The sequence below is a fragment of the Dermochelys coriacea genome, chromosome 1 (genome assembly GCF_009764565.3).
Source record: "Dermochelys coriacea isolate rDerCor1 chromosome 1, rDerCor1.pri.v4, whole genome shotgun sequence".
NCBI lineage: Eukaryota > Metazoa > Chordata > Testudines > Dermochelyidae > Dermochelys > Dermochelys coriacea.
Window position 1 is genome coordinate 116,910,983 of NC_050068.2, and position 22,255 is coordinate 116,933,237.

General features: G+C 39.8%; 1 protein-coding gene across 6 annotated transcripts in view; it reads right to left on the reverse strand.

The window, feature by feature from the left end:
• The window catches only part of IL18R1 (interleukin 18 receptor 1), a 43,712-nt gene that overhangs the window by 11,724 nt on the left and 9,733 nt on the right, over nucleotides 1–22,255 (reverse strand). For all 6 annotated transcript variants that reach the window (XM_038386910.2, XM_038386913.2, XM_043513712.1 and 3 more), the window contains 4 exons: nucleotides 19,772–19,949; nucleotides 17,643–17,796; nucleotides 16,633–16,698; nucleotides 12,859–13,009 (listed from right to left, as the gene is read on the reverse strand). In XM_038386910.2, coding sequence (XP_038242838.1) covers nucleotides 12,859–13,009; nucleotides 16,633–16,698; nucleotides 17,643–17,796; nucleotides 19,772–19,949 — 549 coding nt within the window. The remainder of the gene's footprint in view (nucleotides 1–12,858; nucleotides 13,010–16,632; nucleotides 16,699–17,642; nucleotides 17,797–19,771; nucleotides 19,950–22,255) is intronic.

Below are 22,255 nucleotides of genomic sequence, written 5' to 3' on the forward strand. Positions count from 1 at the left end.
CCACACAAGAGATCCACTTCCTGGACACTACAGTGCTAATAAGCGATGGTCACATAAACACCACCATATACCGGAAACCTTCTGACCACTATACTTACCTACATGCCTCCAGCTTTCATTCAGACCACACCACATGATCCATTGTCTACCGCCAAGCTCTACGATATAACCGCATTTGCTCCAACCCCTCAGACAGAGACAAACATCTACAAGATCTCTATCAAGTGTTCTTACAACTATAATACCCACCTGCTGAAGTGAAGAAACAGATTGACAGAGCCAGAAGAGTACCCAGAAGTCCCCAACTACAGGACAGGCCCAACAAAGAAAGTAACAGAACGCCACTAGCTGTCACCTTCAGCCCCCAACTAAAACCCATCCAGCGCATTATCAAGGATCTAAAACCTATACTGAAGGATGACCCATCACTCTCACAGATCTTGGGAAACAGGCCAGTCCTTGCTTACAGACAGCCACCCCTCCCCCAACCTGAAGCAAATACTCACCAGCAACCACACACAAAAAACACTAACCCAGGAACCTATCCTTGCAACAAAGCTCATTGCCAGCTGTGTCCACATATCTATTCAGGGGACATCATCATAGGGCCTAATCACATCAGCCACACTATCAAAGGCTCGTTCACCTGCACATCTATCAATGTGATATATGCCATCATGTGCCAGCAATGCCCCTCTGCCATGTACACTGGCCAAACTGGACAGTCTCTACATAAAAGAATCAATGGACACAAATCAGACATCAAGAATTATAACATTCAAAAACCAGTTGGAGAATACTTCAATCTCTCTAGTCACTCGATTACAGACCTAAAAGTCGCAATATTACAACAAAAAAACTTCAAAACCAGACTCCGATGAGAGACTGCTGAATTGGAATTAATTTGCAAACTCGAAACCATTAAATTAGGCTTGAATAAAGGTTGGGAGTGGATTAGACTCATAGATATTAAGGTCAGAAGGGACCATCATGATCATCTAGTCCGACCTCCTGCACAACGCAGGCCATAGAATCTCACCCACCCACTCCTACGATAAACCTCTCACCTATGTCTGAGCTATTGAAGTCCTCAAATCATGGTTTAAAGACTTCAAGATGCAGAGAATCCTCCAGCAAGTGACCCTTTCCTCTTGCTACAGAGGAAGGCAAAAAAACCCCAGGGCCTCTTCCAATCTGCCCTGGAGGAAAATTCCTTCCTGACCCCAAATATGGCGATCAGCTGAACCCTGAGCATATGGGCAAGATTCACCAGCCAGATACCCAGGAAAGAATTCTCTGTAGTAACTCAGATCCCACCCCATCTAACATCCCATCACAGGCCATTGGGCGTATTTACCATGAATAGTTAAAGATCAATTAATTGCAAAATCATGTTATCCCATCATACCATCTCCTCCATAAACTTATCGAGTTTAATCTTGAAGCCAGATAGGTCTTTTGCCCCCACTGCTTCCCTTGGAAGGCTATTCCAGAACTTCACTCCTCTGGTGGTTAGAAACCTTTGTCTAATTTCAAGTCTAAACTTCCTGATGGCCAGTTTATATCCATTTGTTCCTGTGCCCACATTGGTACTGAGCTGAAATAATTCCTCTCCCTCTCCTGTATTTATCCCTCTGATATATTTATAGAGAGCAATCATATCTCCCCTCAACCTTCTTTTGGATAGGCTAAACAAACCAACCTCCCTGAGTCTCCTTTCATAAGACAAATTTTCCATTCCTTGGATCATCCTAGTAGCCCTTCTCTGTACCTGTTCCAGTTTGAATTCATCCTTCTTAAATGTGGGAGACCAGAACTGCACACAGTATTCCAGGTGAGGTCTCACCAGTGCCTTGTATAATGGTACTAACTCCTCCTTATCTCTCCTGGAAATCCTCGCCTGATGCATCCCAAGATCGCATTAGCTTTTTTCATGGCCATATCACATTGACAGCTCATGGTCATCCTGTGATCAACCAATACTCCAAGGTCCTTTTCTTCCTCCGTTACTTCTAATTGATGCATCTCTAATTTATAACTAAAATTCTTGTTATTAATCCCTAAATGCATGACCTTACACTTCTCACTATTAAATTTCATCCTATTACTATTACTCTAGTTTACAAGGTCACCCAGATCCTCCTGTATGATATCCCAGTCCTTCTCTAAATTGACAATACCTCCCAACTTTGTATCAGCCACAAACTTTATTAGCACACTACCACTTTTTGTGCCAAGGTCAGTAATAAAAAGATTAAATAAGATTGGTCATTACACAAAGTAAAACTATTCCCCCATGTTTATTTTTCCCCCTACTGTTCCTCACACGTTCTTGTCAACTGCTGGAAATGGCCCATCTTGATTATCACTACAAAAGGTTTTTTTTCTCTCCTGCTGGTAATAGCTCACCTTAACTTATCACTCTCATTATAGTTTATATGGCAACACCCATTGTTTCATGTTCTCTGTGTATATAAAATCGTCCTACTGTATTTTCCACTGCATGCATCTGATGAAGTGGGCTTTAGCCCAGGAAAGCTTATGCTCAAATAAATTTGTTAGTCTCTAAGGTGCCACAAGTACTCCTGTTCTTTTTGCAGATACAGACTAACACGGCTGCTACTCTGAAATCTATTTTTTGAGAGGTCATAGAACAAGGTATCCAGGATAAAAATATAGAAAGCTTTTTAACCTCAAGTGGCAATCCAAATTACAGTGTAATAAATGATGGGATAGATCTTCCACATGCCCTAAATTACATGGACAAAGGCGGTTACAATTCTCAATTCCAGCATACCAGCCTTCTAAATAAGCTGTCTGCATGAATAGGTAATGGAGAGCTGTGAAGGCAGTGTGTTATTACACAGATTGTCTAAATATCTGGCATAACTATATGTCTTTTTTTAACAAGGGGAAATCATGGTGACATCTGAAATAGAGACAACTGCCATATCCAATTGCTTATTAATATCCTTTATTCCTGATTTGATCAGAGATTTCACCTTTTTAAACTTAAATCTAATCATTTCCATTCTGTGAAACCTAGAGAATACAAAGAATTTTGAATATGCTCTAACCAAGGACATTTATGAGAGTTCAGCTGAGCTGTTCCTCTAAGCATAACCTTGGCAAATGCTGTGGGTACATCCTATTCAAATCCAAAAATTAATACTACAGTTTAGGACTTTAGACAGCATAGAGTTCATACTTGTCTCAGCTCTAAGGAGGATGAGTGCAGTATTATCTGGCAGACCAAAAACCTTCCTAAGAAATGTATGGAATCACTTCCAGTCCCAGGGGCTCATTCTACCCCCACATTTCTGTGCCATAGAAAATTTGAGCTTATATGTTAGCCTCAAACACTCTAAGGGCTAGTGCACTTCAATTGACCCCAGGAGTCCGGATAAAATGTTAACACTGTTGCACTGAATCTGAGACCTTCTCTTTTGTTACCTGAATATGCTTATCCTACAAGCCATTTTGTGAGAACCAGATACCCAGATAGCCAAAAGAGCTAACTTGTTCAATATAATGCCATCAAACTTCCATTTATGCAACCTCCGTCTCTGACTAAAGACAATTACTTTATCTTTGGCATAATTTATCAAGAGACCTTCCCATTGTGAGTATAAACCAAACATTTAAAAACCACTTCAGTCACAAAGGTGTCTGTGACAGTAAAACCATATTTGCATATAAATAGATAATCACAGTGTGATTCATGGTTTTTACGGGGGGGAAATACTGAGCCCGTTTTAATGCTAGAATAAAATCATCAATATAAAAATTACGAAGAAAAGGACTAAAAGACAGCCCTGTTGAACCTCCTTCGTAACTGGAATAGAATCAATTAATTATCCACAAGCCTATCCCAGTCTTGGTCACTGTCTGTCTGTGAAGAGCTCTTAAAAGAAAAAGTAACCAGGGATCTATTCCAGCAATCTCCAATTTGCCCCACAGACGATCCCCATCAATACAATCAAAGGTCAATTTTAAACCAAGAAAAGCTGCATACAATTTCCTCCCCTGAAGGAGGCACATATTTGTGAAACAAATAAGAAAAAAAAACAATTATCTGTAGTGGAGTGGCCCTTTTGGAAACCAGCTTGTTCCTCAGCAAATAAATTATCTTTTCCTGCCCAGTTCCCTCATCTTGCCAAAAGATATCTAGTCCTAAGTCCAATAAATTAACTGGGTGGCAATTCCCAGAGTCTTTTCTATTCCCCTTTTTTATAAAGTGGAATAATAATATTGATAGCCCAACCTGAGGAGCAAATCCTTGTATTATTTATATTAGAGAAAAGTTTAGCCAAAACAGGTGCCAACTAGTCAATGTTAACCTTAAATATTTCTACCAGGATAAAATCCTTCCATGGTGCTTTATTACAGCATTATTGATCAATTAAAAAGTTAACTTCCTCACTGGATACTGCAGAACAATCTGGAAGGGAACAGGGAATGGAGGCTACCAGAGCTGATCGTGCCAAAAAGTTATTAGATGGTGTGATGTTGGCAGGCCAGGTGCCAGCTCTTGCCAAGGTAGCAGGCATTAGTTAAGAGCTGACAAACTCATAGCTGGAGACCGGACCAGTTCACTTATGTATTAGCATTGCTCAAAATAGGTATTAGTCTTATAAGAAAGTATTTAGTGTTTAGAGTCCATAGAATGTTTGTAAGTTGCTGCATGTATTAATGTAATGTCTGTATTCCATGCTATAAGGAAATATGTAAGTTTTGCTGTATCATTTGGAAAATGTTTGCTCTAAACTTGTGAACTCAGATGGGAAGGAGTATTTCTTCCGGCCCAGAACTATTAAAATCAGGTAAGTCATCAAGGAACGTCACAATACAAAGGATTGGTTAATGGCCCAATGGCACCTTGAAAATGCTACATGCAAGGAAGCTCACCCTATGGACTTGGAGGCTGAATGAAGGAAATAAAACAAAGACGCATCTCTTCACTGTTTGAACTCTCACGGAGTGGAGAGACACTAAACTAAAGCCAGAGATCCCCAGATATTATCCCTAGGTCTGCCTGAAAGACATTTTGAATTGACAGATCTCTACAACTCTATCACTCTTAGAATTTAAACTGCAATTAATCTGTGTATATATGTTGGCTTGCTTTAACCTGTAAATAACTTAATTTATTTTTCCTAGTTAATAAACCTTTAGATAATTTATTACAGAATTGACTACAGGTGTTGTCTTTGGTGTAAGCTCTAGGGTACCAGTTCATCTGGGGTACATGACTGGTCTCTTGGGACTGGAAGCAACCTGAATATTTTGTGATCTTTGGTGTAAGTGATCATTTATCACTAAGTATAGTTTGCCTGGATGGCAAGCTAGACTGGAGAGTCTAAGGGCTATGACTCCATGTTACAGTGATTTTTTTTTTTTTTTGCCTTTCAGGCTTCTGTGAGCAGTAAACACAATATCTGAAGAGGCTCTTTAGAAGGAAGACAATATGCATAGTGAGTGATCAACTGTTGTGACCTGCACAGGATGTGCCATGTTTGTCTTTCTCCCAGAGGATAGAAGTGACTTTGTGTGTAGGAAGTGCAAACTGGTCTCCATACTGGAAGAGAGGGTTAAAGGACTAGAGACCCAAGTATCAACCCAGTGTTGCATCAGAGAAAATGAAGACTTTCTGGATATAAGTCAGCGTTTGATATTGCAGACATAGCATGCAGAAGAATCAGAGAGAGCAGTGCAGAATGGGGAAGAAAACTGGCAACATGTGACCTCCAGAAGAAGAAAGAGGAGAACCCATGTACCCCCAATGCAGATAGAGGTTAGAAACCATTTTCAAGCTCTGCACAGGTGTTACAGTGGAGAATGCTTTGGAAGAATAATCTGAGGGAAGAGATCAGAAGGAGACCCCACTGGCCGGAAGGCATGGAATGCATTGTCCTAAGGATGGAGGTTCCAAGACCACCACTCCAAAGAGGAAGGGACGGGTGGTGGTAGTTGGGGACTCCCTCCTAAAGGGGATGGAGTCATCCATCTGCTGTCCAGACTGGGAAACTTGAGAAGTGTGCTGCTTGCCTGGAGCTAGAATTCAGGATGTGACGAAGTGTCTGTCAAGACTGATCAAGCTCTCGGACCTCTATCCCTTCCTACTTCTCCAAGTTGGCACCAATGAGACTGCCAACAATGACCTTAAGCAGATCACTGTAGACTATATGGCTCTGGGAAGAAGGATAAAGGAGTTTGAGGTGCAAGTCATGTTCTCGCCCATCCTTCCTGTTGAAGGAAAAGGCCCAGATAGGGACCATCGAATTATGGAGGTAAATGTGTGCTTGCGTAGACAGTGTTGCAGAGAGGGCTTTAGATTCTTTGACCATGGGATGTTGTTCCAGGAAGAAGGATTGCTAGGAAGAGATGGGATCCACCTAACAAAAAGAGGGAAGAGCATCATCACAAGCAGGTTTGCTATCCTAGTGAGGAGGGCTTTAAACTAGGTTTGTCAGGGGATGGAGACCTAAGCCCTGAGGTAAGTGAGATATCGGGAAGAAACACAAGGAGGATACAACAGGTAAGGCCTCCTGATTCACACTGAGAAAGTAGGGCAATTGGCTAGTATCTTAGGTGCCTGTAAACAAACACAAGAAGCCTGGGAAACAAGCAGGAAGAATTGGAAGTCCTGGCATAGTCAAGGAACTATGATGTGATTGGAATAACAGAGACTTGGTGGGGTAACCCACATGACTGGAGCACTGTCATGGATGGATATAAACTGTTCAGGAAGGACAGGCAGGGGAGAAATGGTGTACTGTATGTAAGAGAGCAGTATGATTGCTCAAAACTACAATATGAAACTGGAGAAAAGCTTGTTGAGAGTCTTTGGGTTAAGTTTAGAGGCGAGAGCAACAAGGGTGATGTCATGGTGAGTGTCTGCTATAGACCACCAGACATGAGGTAAGACAAGCCTTTCTTCAGACAACCAGATCACAGGCCCTGGTTCTCTTGGGGGACTTCAATCACCTTGACATCTGCTGGGAGAGCAATACAGCAGTGCACAGACAATCCAGAAAGTTTTTGGAGAGTGTTGGGGACAACTTCCTGATGCAAGTGCTGGAGGAACCACTAGGGGTCGTGCTCCTCTTGACCTGCTGCTCACAAACAGGGAGGAATTGGTAGGGGAAGTAGAAGTGGGTGGCAACCTGGGCAGTAGTATCCATGAGATGGTTGAATCAGGATCCTAACAAAAGGAAGAAAGGAGAGCAGCAGAATACGGACTCTGGACTTCAGAAAAGCACACTTGGACTCCCTCAGGGAACTGATGGACAGGATCCCCTGAGAGGCTAATATGAGGGGGAAAGGAGTCCAGGAGAGCTGGCTGTATTTTAAAGAAGCCTGATTGAGGGCGCAGGAACAAATCATCCCAATGTGCAAAAAGAATAGCAAATATGGCAAGCGACCAGCTTGGCTTAACAGAAAAAGCTTCAGTGAGCTTAAACACAAAAAGAAAGCTTACAAGAAGTGGAAACTTGGACAGATAACTAGGGAGGAGTACAAAAATATTGCTCACGTGTGCAGGGGTGTAATCAGGAAGGCCAAAGCACAACTGGAATTGCAGCTAGCAAGGGATGTGAAGGGTAATAAGAAGGATTTCTACAGGTTTGTTAGCAACAAGAAGGTGGTCAGGGAAAGTGTGAGACCCTTACTGAATGGGGGAGGCAACTAGTGACAGATGATGTGGAAAAAGCTGAAGTACTCAATGCTTTTTTTGCCTTGGTCTTCACAGACATGGTCAGCTCCCAGACTGCTGCACTGGGCAGCACAATATGGGGAGGAGGTGAGCAGCCCCCAGCAGTGAAAGAACAGGTTAAGGACTATTTAGAAAAGCTGTGCACAAGATGTGCTCAAGTCCATGGGGCCGGATACAGTGCATCCGAGGGTGCTGAGGGAGTTGGCTGATGGGATCGCAGAGCCATTGGCCATTATCTTTAAAAACTTGTTGATTGGGTGAAGTCCCGGAAAACTGGAAAAAGGGAAATATAGTGCCCATCTTTTAAAAAGGGAAGGAGGAGAATCTGGGGGACCTACAGCCTCAACTCAGTCCCTGGAAAAAATCATGGAGTAGGTCCTCAAGGAATCCATTTTGAAGCCCTTGGAGGAGAGGTAGGTGATTAAGAACATTCAACATGGATTCAGCAAGGGCAAGTCATACCTGACCAATCTGATTGCCTTCTATGATGAGACAATTGGCTCTGTGCATATGGGGAAAGCGGTGGATGTGATATATCTTGACTTTAGCAAAGCTTTTGATACGGTCTCCCACAGAATTCTTGCCAGCATGTTAAAAAAGTATGGATTGGATGAACGGACTATAAGGTGGAAAGCTGGCTAGATCGTCAGGCTCAGCAGGTAGTGATCAACAGCTCAATGTCTAATTGGCAGCTGGTATCAAGTGTAGTGGGGCCGGTTTTGTTCAACATCTTCATCTTCATTAATTGCATCCTCAGCAAGTTTGCAGATGACACTAAGCTGGGGGGGAAGATAGATACTATGTAGGGTAGGAAAAGAGTCCTGAGTGACCTAGACAAATTGGAGAATTGAGCCAAAAGAAATTTGATGAGGTTCAACAAGGACAAGTGCAGAGTCCTGCACTTAGGATGGAAGAATCCCATGCACTGCCACAGGCTGGGGACTGACAGGCTAAGTGGCAGTTCTGCAGAAAAGGACCCCGGGGGTGACAGTGGACAAGAAGCTGGATAGGAGTCAACAGCATGCACTTGTTGCCAAGAAGGCTAATGGCATATTGGGCTGCATTAGTAGGAGCACTGCCAGCAGATCGGGGGAAGTGATTATTCCCCTCTATTCAACATTGGTGAGGCCATATCTCGAGTACTGCGTCCAGTTTTGGGCCTCCCACTACAGAAAGGATGTGAACAAATTGGAGATAGTCCAGCAGAGGGCAACAAAAATTATTAGGGGGCTGGGGCACATGACTTATGAGGAGAAGCTGAGGGAACAGGGCTTATTTAGTTTGCAGAAGAGAAGAGAGGGAGGATTTGATAGCAGTCTTCAACTACCTAAAGGTGGGTTCCAAAGAGGATGGAGCTAGGCTGTTTTCAGTGATGGCAAATGACAGAACAAGGAGCAATGGTCTCAAGTTGCAGTGCGGAAGATCTAGGTTAGATATTAGGAAAAACTATTTCACTAGGAGGATGGTGAAGCATTTGAATGGGTTACCTAGGGAAGTGGTGGAATCACCATCCTTAGAGGTTTTTAAGGCCCAGCTTGACAAAGCCTTGGCTGGGATGATTTAGTTGGGGTTGGATCTGCTTTGAGCAGGGGGTTGGACTCGATGATCTCCAGAGGTCTCTTCCAACCCTAATCTTCTATGATTCTATGATCCAGGAGTTCACATTTGTCTGGTGGCTTGGTGAAATACAATTATAGAACATACCACCAGTTTGGGGTCTGCCCTTTTTTTACAGTCTGCCGTGAGGTAGGGACTCAGGGTCGTGATAGATGGCCTATCATTATGAAGTACAGAAAAATATTACTCCTGATCTTCTTAAAAAGAAAAGGAGTACTTGTGGCACCTTAGATACTAACAAATTAAAATTTTTCATGAAGTTGACAGATTTCCACTCTATACGGCTAAATTCAGTGCCTTGCATAATGACAGGTTTCAGAGTAGCAGCCGTGTTAGTCTGTATTCGCAAAAAGAAAAGGAGTCTCTAAGGTGCCACAAGTACTCCTTTTCTTTTTGCGAATACAGACTAACACGGCTGCTACTCTGAATCCTGATCTTCTTGGAACCCATTGCTACCAGTTTCCAAAAAAGAATTTTTCATTTTGGCAGCAAATTTGAATTCCTTCCACAATGCCATGCAAAGTTCCATCTTTTTTCTTTTGGCAATTTTTTATAAAGCTTCCTAAAATTAACTAGCTTTTGGGTAGAATCCGGTGAGCTTCCTTTCCTGGCCTCCCTTGCCATCATCTAACAGTTTTCTTTTTTATGAAAACAATTGCTGTCATACCAAATTATTTTATCTTTCAGGGGGAAGGAATAACCCTTTTTGGTACCTGTAATTTATGAACAATATTATTACACACATTAAGGAATATATGCACATCTCTAAGGTCTAAAAGATGTGGTTTTTTTCACCCTAGCTGATAATTACAGGAGAGAGTCTCTTTAATTTTAGATTTAACCAATGGATTACACTTACTTCACCTTGCATGTAAGCCTTTGAAATTAGAAGTGAAATACTGTCCAACAGGGATCAACTGATGTAATGGGACCAGAGAGCAAAAATTAACCTGGAGGGGTAGTAGGTCACTATCATATTTAAGGGCCACTGAAAAGTTAGCAAAATAAGGCCAACTTAAAATTGGAACTTCAATATAGTCAGTCCTACTTGCCCCTCTAAGAGAGGTATAAGTCAAATAACTCACTATGTCATCACTGCCCCTACCATTTAGTATTCCCAGCCCGAATCTGTCCAAAATCACCAAAAATATCCAGCCTGCTGAGTTTGTTACTTTATCTTTAGAATTTTTTGGGGGGAAGGACAAACAACTGGTCATTAAAAGGTACTATTTGAAAGACGTTGCAATTTCTTATCTTCCCCACCCAATTGAGCAGGAAAATCACCTATAAGAATTGGATAATTTCCAAGCAGCCAGCATCTCAATAATAGATTCTAACTCTTCCCATAGCTTTGTTGTAACAGGGGAATCAAATGAGCGTTCATTAAAATATTATCTAGATACTACAAGCTTGAGGATAGGGATTATCCACAATTAATACATTAGCTATCGCTGGAAATGGATCGAAATGAAAACGGCTTGACCAGTAACTGATTTGCCCTTTTTAACATGTTTAATAGATCCTTCCAAACAAAATTCATAGCCTGGGAGATACAAAGATTCATCTTTGGTAAGCCAGGTTTCTTTAAAAAAATTATATCAAATTGCACTAAATTAGTCTTAAGTTCCAGATCACGAGCTTTACTTTTGAGGCTGTTAATGTTCCATGATATAATTTTAATAACAATTTTATAAAAGCTCTGTAGAGCACCATCTAGCTGGTCAAGTCATTTCTGTACCAGCATTCTCAATTTATAAATTACCAGTACAAATCGCCCCACTGGATTTACGGTTATAATTAATTCCCCAATTCTTTCTTCTTCAACTCTTTGATTACCTGTTAACTTCTGTGTATTAGAATCTAGAGCCAACCCAGCTTGGTACACCTGCACCAACAGAATTTTTGGAAGAGTCCTTGTCCTTACCCTTTCTTGTAATTGGCGGGGAGGCAAGGGAGAGAACCGTTTAGATAAAGTAAAAAAGAACCATTAAGAGAATGATTATCTATTCTATATCCTCTAAAACAAAGACTATCTCTCAGACCCCAAATCTGCTTAACCACCCACCAATTTTAAATGCTACCAACACACAATCTTTTAGACTTAAGTCTTTTAACCTTTAAAATTTGATCTCTGGGCGAGGAGTAAAATACCACTTGTTCAAAGAGCAGTTCAATCCAATGTAGTAAATGAGCTAGAGACACATGAACAAGTCAACCAAAATCAATCCCAACACTTGTCCATGTGCAACAGAGGTCTTCTTCTGAAGATCTAGCGTGTTCAATATTCATTACATAGCTAGCCCCACCTCTGTCATCATAATCTGTAACTTTCATATTTAAAGCCCAGTCAACTGGAGAGGAAATATCACTCTATCCTCACAGCAAACAGCTCCTCCCCTTAATCAGGCACAGAGCTTCACTTGTGCTGAAGCTACCAGTTGGCCAATAACTGGCATTTCACACCTTCAACAGTTAAATAAAATTAGCCAGTATTTAAGAGGCTGGATGCCTTTGCAGACTCTCGGTAACTTCAGTTTCCCCATTTTCAAATGAAACAGCCAGCCCCTAACACTAATATGTATGGGGAAGCCTGATAGTTCTCCTTCCTGGTCTATTCAAACAAGCTAGTGATAATCTGTTCAGTCATCATTGAGCTGAATGTACAATAGCTCTCTTAGTACAACCGCTAGAACTCTAGGCATGTTCATAACATGCACATCAGTACAGGATGTGTGACACTTTTCAGGCCCCTGGAATCGGAGTATAGTTTACCCACCAAATGGCTCTTGATTAGAGCTAGTTTAAAAAATTCTGACCATGTTTTTTCATCAGAAAATGTCATTTTGTCAAAACTGAAATCTTTTGTGGGAATGTGTTGATTTCTTCAAATTTTCATTTAGAAAAAAAAATCGGATTTTTTTCTGATTTATAATGTTAAAATAATTTCTAGTTTAGAAATTTTTAAAAAAATTAAATCAAATTCAGAGCAAAATGTTTCATTGTTACGAAAGTGAAACAGAACCAGTCTCATTGTCCCAAAATGATTTTTTTTCCAATAATTTCCTTTCCTGGAAAATTTTGAAATTTCAGTATTTCAGAATGTTTTGTGGAACAGTAATTCTAGTTCCTGCATAGCTCTACTACTGATACATATTTTTCTCCCCTTCTCATTGTTAATTTTCACAATTAAACTGCAGCAGGAGTGTACATCGAAGCTATTGCCAAGGAAGCCTCTACTGAGGCAAAGAGCAGAACAATGGGAGACTCCAACATAATTAGGACTATGCCTACAGCATTGCACATGTAAATACAGTGAAAACCTAATAGTCTTAAAAAAAATGTTAAGCTACATTAAAAGTCATGATCACAGACATCCTGCATGGAAACCGACGGCCAGCTGATAGGTAGATTGTGAGAGACAGGACTGAAGGAAACTCAGATGTTACACTTAGCTAGCAGAACACAAAATGCAATATGTTATATTGCACAAACACTGAAGAAAAACATTTTGCAGTAAACATACTTACAAAGCATACTCCTTTTCACATATTGATTGTTCCTCCTTAGTGCTCTCTGAACATGAATTTAAATTTTTGTCTATCCAATGCAGGACGTATATTGGCTTGGCAGCATCTGAGTAACCCAAGAAAACTGTGCAGTTGAGTATCACCTCTTTACCTAGGCAAACCAATGTAAAAATTAACATCCACTCATAGGAATAGTGTAAACCTTCACAATGCAATGGGGATTCTGATTGCTAGAGATGCAATCTGGATGTCATACGACAACCTTCAGTGTGGCTCCCAGCATGTCGAAAAATACAGCCAACCTTTCTGTGTATTACAGTATCTACACAAGTGCACTGAAAATTGACTGAACTCTTTAAAGCATTTTGAGCCCTTTAACAGTTGAGATACTAGCAATGCATTTGGATCACTTCAGTTGATGACAATTTTCAACTGATAGACATTCAGATGTCCTATAGTTGAGGGGTGATGAGCCATTTCCTTCTTAACACCTTATATGCCCCTGTTACGTAACTAACAATATATATTCAAGCCAGGTGTGTGATGAGTAGGTGGCCCACAAGATTACAAAAGCCTTCTCTCATATCTCCACACAAAAGTCTTCCATACTAGAAGAAATATCCCCCCATTTTTATATCCCTACATCACAAGCTATTTTCTGTGCAATGATGAAGCATTGTAGCTGTGTCAGCTACAGGTACCGACATTTTGCAACTACTTTTGCCCACGTATTGTGAAAGTAATCAGCTTAGAGACTCTCAAATACTGTAAGGTTAATTTAAATAGCATTTCATTTTCAGAGACAGGTTTCAGAGTAGCAGCCGTGTTAGTCTGTATTCGCAAAAAGAAAAGGAGTACTTGTGGCACCTTAGAGACTAACAAATTTATTAGAGCATAAGCTTTCGTGAGCTACAGCTCACTTGAGCTGTAGCTCACGAAAGCTTATGCTCTAATAAATTTGTTAGTCTCTTAGGTGCCACAAGTACTCCTTTTCATTTTCAGAGAAACATTCTTGGTTTTGTTATTGCTATGCACTGTATGCAACGTAAACCTAGAGGTCAAATAGTTGCCTGATTTTAGAACTCCGTGGGCATTGTTTGGTGGCTCGGGCCCAGTTCCAAAGAGGCTTGGGGTTTAGGTGCCTAAGTTCCAGTTTTGGCACCACTGTGATCCTCAAAACTCCTGCCGAACCTTGTAGGTGCCTAAACTCACTTGGCGCCTATGTCAGGGTAAAAGTTCCCATGGTGCCTAAGTTTCTGCCTTTGAGCATACTGCATCTCTCTAGGCATCCAGACACCTATCTCCCACCTAAGCTCCAGAGTGATTCACAAACTTGAGAAAGGCAGACATTCATCCACACAAGTCGTGTGTGGGGCCGGATCCAATAGGCTTGCTCAGTGGTCACCTACCAAAGTGGGTCCCATTCAAAATCTGGACAGAGGAGGCTGTGTTGATGCTGGTTTTGTAACTTTTAGCCCAGTGATTGCACACTCTCATAGGACATAGAAGACCAGAATTCAATTCCCCCTTTTGCCAGAAGGGGAGAATGGATTTGAAAATGGGTCTCCCATCGCATCGAAGTGTGCTCTAACCACCAAGCTATGAGACAGGCTGACATGGGGCTCTCTCAGACTCTCTTGTTGCACTATGGATAAATAATGAAGGAACAACTCGAGCAGGGGGCCTGCAACCTGGGTCTCCCACATGGGTTTCCTAACCACCAGGCTACAGATTTCTGCTCACTTTCTCGCTCACACTTGCCCAGTGGCCATTCCATTGTGGATAAATACTTAAACAGTCATTAGGCCAGAGAGAAAGAGAGAGATCATCATTTAAACACACTGGAAGAACTTCATTAAGAGAGACAGAGAATCCAGACAAGAATATCCCAGTGGTTCGAGCACTTGCCTGAGAAGTGGGAGATCCTCGGTTCAAATCTTTTCTTCCCCTCTGGCAGAGACAGGGGGAATTGAACCTGGGGCTCCCACATCTCAGGCGAGTGCTCTAACTACTGGGGTAAAAGGTATAAGGTGGGCACCACTAACTCCTTCAGACATCTGGTGGATGGCAGTAAGGCAGGTACCTACCTCAATAAATGCCTTATGTGCCTAAGCTGTTTGACTCCAGGTGGTGAGTTCCCATTCATGGATCATTAAGCAGAGACAGGTGCCTCCCTGTCCTAGAACACACCCCTCTCATCAGCATCTCTTATTGGATAGTTTAGGTGGGTACCCACCTAGCGTGCTGGCTTGGGGATCACACTGTAAGCTGCCTATATCTCCCCATTCATTGCATAAGGAGCCTAGGAACCTAACTCAAGCTTTGTGGATTGCAATGGTGTTCCTGTAATTTTCTAGCCATTTAGAAGTTAGGCACTGTGATGCTCAGCATTACAACACTTAAGATCTTTTCTGGATCCAGGCCTCAGACTCCAGGAGCAGGAAGTATGTGTTGCTGACCTCCTCCAAGCTTCGCAGCCAATAAGAATGAACCAATGTATCATCTGCATCAATGTACATGAGGCTAAACCGAGTCCAGACTAAGCTGCAATCAAAGGACCAGTTGTGCTAAAAGTTAATTGTGTCCCTGGGCCAGTTCTTGTACCAAGACAACTCAGAGTATTTTCCCCCCATCTGTAGATGATCAAGGACACCATACAGAACAGGATGTGGTATGCTGTTCTCAAAGAATTCAGTGAGATCATTTTCTAACCCACTGATATTCAGGTATTACTAGAAAGCCAATTTTCTAAGGAATTTGTCACATGAAGCCTGATCTGCAGTTATTTTTTAACTTAAAACATCATTCCAAGAATGCAATGTCAGTACCCATCCACACTTTCAAGGTACTGTGTCCCCATAAGCCACAAAGTAACTTCATTTAAAATATCTCTGCACATTTTATAAGGTAACTGTCAGTCTGTAAAGTTTGTGCAGGCACATTTTAAATAAATGGCTATAGGAAGTTGACCTAGATTGAGCACCATTGTCACAGCACACGGTTCAAATGGAATTGTTTTTAGAATCCTCATTATAGGATCCATATGAAAATCTGTCTAACTCAGCTACACACATTAAATACTGAATCACTGTTTGCAGGGATTGAAAAGTATATCCGCTGCTCACCCAAAGTGTAGCTCTAATGTGTTTTTAAATAAACTAACCTGGTTTACACCACACAAAATATGTGTCCACATACAAGTTAGTTAATGCACTGCTCCTATCCACTGGGGTAAACAAGATTTTGGCTTTATTAGTGCTCGTCACAAATGTGTACTACAGTAGTTCTTCTGCAGTTCAGACAGGTCTGCCTAACTGGCTGTGTTAACAGGTTTGCCAACCTTCCTACTTTCCATGTCTCTGTACAGAAAGGCATCCTCAAACACACTGAACCACATGTTAAAGGGGTTGCTCTACCTTACTATCCACTTGATGACCTATCCCTCTTGTGTCAGCCATCCAATGGGGCTTTGAGGTCTACAGAACCAGGAAACATGACTAGAACTTCCTTTTGTTGGCCATAGTGAGCATCTCAGTTTTCTCTTGAACAGGGAAGCTGAACTCAGTGAATGTTTATGCCCATTACTACCAATGATGACTCCTCTGAAATAGGGAAGCCACAAATCAACACTTGGCCCAGTAGGGAGCTATGGATCTGAGCAAAGAGAACTTGCAGACAGTTCTGAGTTTCACTAAACTCAACCAGACCATACACCATATAGAGATCAGAACAAAACAACATACATTCACAAAGATTATTCATATAATTAGATACCTATTTGTGTTTCAACATAAATTTCTCCAGGTTCAATTATCTCCAATTGAACAACTTCAGCTGCACCTAAGAAAAAAAATGCAATATTTTAAAATGCTATTTTTCTAACATCCCACCTCTGTAAAATGATACCTTGGCTCTTTTTCAAAAACCCATGCTTAAGCATATCATATAGATTTCAGTCTACTAGTAATATATTTATGAACACTGATGAATCAGCGGTATAATTTCATCTGAGTAACAGCTGATGCTCTGGCAATACCAACTAGTTTAAAACAGCAAAACGTCCAGCAAAAAAATGAATTTTTTTCATGAACTCATAAAGTGTTCCGTTTATGAGGTCCTCAAAGATTCATCTCCAAAACCACTTCTGAAATTGTTGCATTTATTACTGTGGCTAAATTGAAAAGAACTGAAGAGGTGGAATGTGGCGAGGGCGGCAGAGGGAGAGGAGGAGAAATCAGAACATTCACATAAGACTAAATAAAACCAGTAGATTTTTTTTGCTTGTCTCTTTTTGCTTTTAAAATTATTAAGAAGCTTACTTATAAAATAAGTCAAAGTGCAAAGTCAAAGAGTTTTGCTTTCCCTGGGGGGAGAGAGAGAGATAGTGCTGTGTACACTGTACAGTACATAACAAGAACTACAGTAGATTGGAACATGTTTCAAGTTCACTCGATCATGCATATTTCAGAGGATTTTACTTCATTTCAAAGAGCTTCTCTCTAGTCCATAGCCCATCTTCATTTTTTTTAAATGTTGAATTCTAAAATATTCAGCACGCTTATATTGGTAGGTGGTGCCTCTTCAACAATTAGACTGAACAACATTGTCCAGTTTGAATTGATCACAATATGCAATTAACTACATGACCTAATGATATCTACAGTTAGAGATAATGACCTACATCCTTTCCTCTTCACAAAGCCTGAAAAAATGGACTTTGCATAGGAAGCCTCCATTAAACATGTAATTATATGGTCTTCAGACTCCTAAGAAAACAATCTTACCATCTTTCACCATCAGCTCTGTTGTACTTGTGGTGTTGAATGCCTTTCCTGCATGACTAATTGAAACAACACATGTATAATTCCCAGAGTCTTCAATCTTTAAACTAGAAAAATCCAGTTCCTTCTCATTTGCAGAGTTATAGATGTTACAGTTCTGTTTCAATAAAGAAAATTTAAATAATTTTCATGCTATGGATACACTCTGAAGCTTCAAATGAGAAAATAAATATTTTAAAATGAAACCTTTGGGGGAAAATGCTCAGAGACAGCTAAGAGAGGCTGAGGTCCAATTTTCAAACATGGGCATCCTAATACAGCATTGGGACATCCAAATGACAATATAGCACACAAAATAAGAAATAAGAGTAATCTAAAATAATCATGTAGATTAAGTACCAAACTGAGTACTCGATCACAGGATTTGGACATCAGAGAGAGTCCCATGTTGAAAACTGGGACCAAGATTTTAAAAAATTATCTCATTTCAAATCCCCCCATGGTTGCTTAGTATTTTTGAAAATCAGGCCATTTACTCAAGGTGTCTAAATATAGATTTAGGCACTGAATTTTAAGTATCCATTTTTCAAAAATTTGGCTAGGCTCTGCAAGCTTAGCCAATCCATTACTCAAAGCAGTTGTTCTCTAGTGTGCCATGTGTGTGTCTCAGCATTGCCTCAGTTGGAATTTGTTCAAAGATTAATGATTTACATACACATGGAAATAGTACTCGTCAAAAATGGGGGGGAAGGTAAGGGGAATCAACATTTCAGAATTGTTTCCAGGGTTCAAAACAACCCCTTTGTCATTTTTTTTTCAAAATTTTTAACCATTTCAATAATGGTTTTGATTAAAAAAAAGATTTAAATTGTTGTGAAGAATTTCACAAAAAATTCTGTTTGGTAGAATACTATTCCCAAATTAGACCAGTGCTTTACAAATGAATGGTATAAAGCAGGTAGATAAGGCACTTCTTTTCACCCTCTCATTATACAAGAAGAAAGGGATATTCAATGAATGCTGAAGGTAGCACATATAAAACGGATAAAAGGAAATACTTTTTCACACAATGTACACTTAGCCTGTTGGACTCATCGTCACAAGTTACCACTGAGGCCAAGAGCTTAGCTGGGTTCAAAGGAGGATGGGACATTTATATGGGTAATAAATATTTCCAGGGTTATAAAGTAAAAATTAAAAAGCAAATAAGAGTTTGGAAAGAGATATAAACCCCCATGCTTCAGTACACACACCAACCTCTAACCATTGTGGGTCAGGGGGAAACTTTCCCTGGAGCAAGTTAACTAATAACTGACTACTCCAGGATTTCTTGCACTTTCCTATGAAACAAATGATATTGACCACTGTCAAGAGACAGGACAGACTGACCACTGATCTGATCTAGTAGGTAGCTCCTATGCTCCAAAATGAGCATGAGACATCTCTGCTCCCAACTGTTGGGAGCGGACAAACAGCATCCATATAAATTCATGGAGGAATGGAAAGGGCTACCCAACATGGTGAAGAGATAGGAAAACTAAAGGAATGTGTCCAAGGCTATAGCCCAATTATAGAACACAGTTCACTACAACTGCAACTGTTGTAATCAGGTCCCCTGATTGGTGTATTTGTAGTACAGAAGAGACTTAAAGGTTCACTTTAAACAATGGAATTTATTTTACATTTCTTAATGCCATAAATGATCTGAAACACCAAAACTTCCAAGCTGCCAACTACTGTATAAGCAAATCCCAACACTCAGGTAAGTCCCTTTGCACTCCTTTTAGTGTCAGGATCCCACATGCACTAAAGAGAGTTGAGGCTGGGTAATTTATCAGGTAGGTTCAAACATCAAATATTTTACCATTCCCCAACCCTGAGATCATAAGCAATTCCTAATTGCTAATATACTTTATCTTGCAAATCTTTGCAAGTAGACAAATGGGTTTTCTTTTGTGTGTCTGTACTAAGAACTGTGTCACTTACCAGAATTACTGAAGATTTTTACATGACTGTAGAGCTACTCTGAAACCTTTTAGATGTCTAAGTTTGTAATCTACTTTTCCTAAGGTCTAACATTTCATTATTTTTTTTTACTACTAATTTGGGTGGTGATGTTTTTGGTTACTTACCTTGTACCACATTATAGTGACATTTTTATTGTGGTGCACAGCATTGCATTTCAGTGTATAACCTCTTCCAACATCTTCCACTTGCCTGGATAAATGATTTGTGTTAAAACAACTGTCTTTACTTCTTTTGAGTACATTCAGGGACCACTTTTGTGATGTGACATTATATGTTCCATTGCTATGGAATAAAAAAAAACAATTTTGGGTGTTTTTTAAAGTCATGTAGGTAGGGTATAAAAAATATATACCTAAAATATAATCATTAGAAAAAAAGCATACTAATATTGCCCCATTTTCTTTTACTTCCTTTTCTTTACTTCCCCACATAAAACTAGGTGTTATTTTCAGTAAAGGCCCAGCTTAAGTAACAGACAAGCATATCAAAACAGAATCATGAAACCATTCAGTTTCATAATTATTTATAATAATATAACAATATATGGTGGCAAGTATACATACAAATTAGCATAATGATACTCAAGTAGTTTAAAATGACTAGTTAGTGGGTTTATAGACTTACTCATCTAATTCACTAAGGTTTGATGTAGTGATAATAATTTAAAAAGTGATTTGTGAATATTTATGAACAAATAAACTTGGCAAGCTCACTCTGCTGTTGTTCATGTGGTCACATTATTCATTGTTTGTGAATATGTGACCACCAAAGTATTTGTGAAAATGTTCACAAATCCTGAGGGTTTCATGGAGAAGCTCAAATTACTACTGAACAAAGATACTTTGTTTCATAGCTACACATTACCATATTAATTATTTTGATACAATATGTAAATACTTTCATTGTTGAATATTCCCATTAATGTACATTAATGTGGGCCAAAGGGATCTGGAGGAGTCTTGGGGGAATTAAAATATTGGGGAAAGATGAATGTCACTGAAAGGCAATAATCAACGTTTCAAAAAAGGTGCTAAAGTGAAGTTCTCAATTATACATTAAGGCATCTAAACAAGTAGCTCGATTTGCAAGAGTACTCACAAACTTTTGTTTTATGTTAACATACTTGCTAACAAAAAATATCACAAATAAAAATATTTGCAATAAAAAGAGTCATGAATACCACCAAAGCAAATTCAGCTTTTACTCAATTAAATTATTTTAACGTTTTTCCAATTCTAGTGTACCAAATATGTTTTGTAGTTTTATCAGCCTTCTGTATGACCCTCAACAACATTGTTAAACATCCTTTATTTTATATATAATTTCTCTGTTCAATCCTAAACTAAATACTAAGCTACTTTTGTTTTATTTAGTCTGGACTGAGTTGGAGATAGTTCTATTAGAGGAAATACCCACTGATACTGTTTTCAAATGATCTATACAACAGTCATAATTTCAGAAGAAGGGAGTGGATTAAACATTGGCCTCATGTTCTGATTAATAAATGTATGTGGAGTCAGAGTAAACCAATCCAAAAAAAATTGGCTTGGCACAGTCTAAAAATTAGTTGTGTATCATAAGAGGGAAAACGAAGAAAGCAGGAACAGTTAACCTATTTATTTATATGCTCAACATGACTTTTGTCACCTGAGAATTAATAATAGATTTATCCTTACAACACCCCGGTGAGGTAGGGAAGTATTATCATCTAGAATTTGCAGATGGAGAATAGAGATGGACAAACTAACTGACTTGCCCAAAATCATGGGAAGCCTATGGTAGAATGAGGAACTGAACCCACATCTTTTTTTAATCCTAGCACAGTGCTCAACCGCAAGGTCATACTTCCTCCCATTAGACAGTTCTTCAGCATAATAAGAGAGGCCCTTCCTCTGTGATAACACATTCTGTGAAATAACTTCACAGTTAGCTGTACAACACACTGAAGATGTTGGGCCAAATTCAGACTTGGGGTAAACAGGTGCAACTCTACAGATGACGACCCTTACATTAGGTATGAATTTGGCTTGGAGCATCTCCAATCATATAAGATTTTAGTCAACATGCATTAAGAGACATCCTTGTCTCTTACACTCTATGAGGTTTTATCTTTCTGTCTTGGCTTTCACTTTAGTTCTTTGGTTGTACTTTGTGGGGAATATGGTATTACAAAATCACTATTTGGGTAAAACGCAAAACATGTAGCCAGCTCAGCAAAGCACATTGGAGAGTGAAAATTCATAAAGTAGCAATTAAGATTTTACAAAAAAAAAGTACTGAATACATATTAGATTACAAATCACCCCTCAGCCATTTCACTATCAAGGTCAAATTTTGACTTAGTATTACCACTTTATAGTTGAGTGCTGAGCATTCTGTTCCCAAAGCATGTAAGCATATGTTCAGCTTCAAGAATGGGTATAGTCCCATTGACTTCAACAGGGTACATGCATAAAGCTAAATACATGCGTAAGTATTTGCAGGCTCAGAGTCTTAAAGTGTGTCAATTGCTTGTCACTGACTTCCACCTCTATTTTTTTTTCCAGTTATTTACAATTTACCTAGTTACAAGGTCACTACTATGGAAG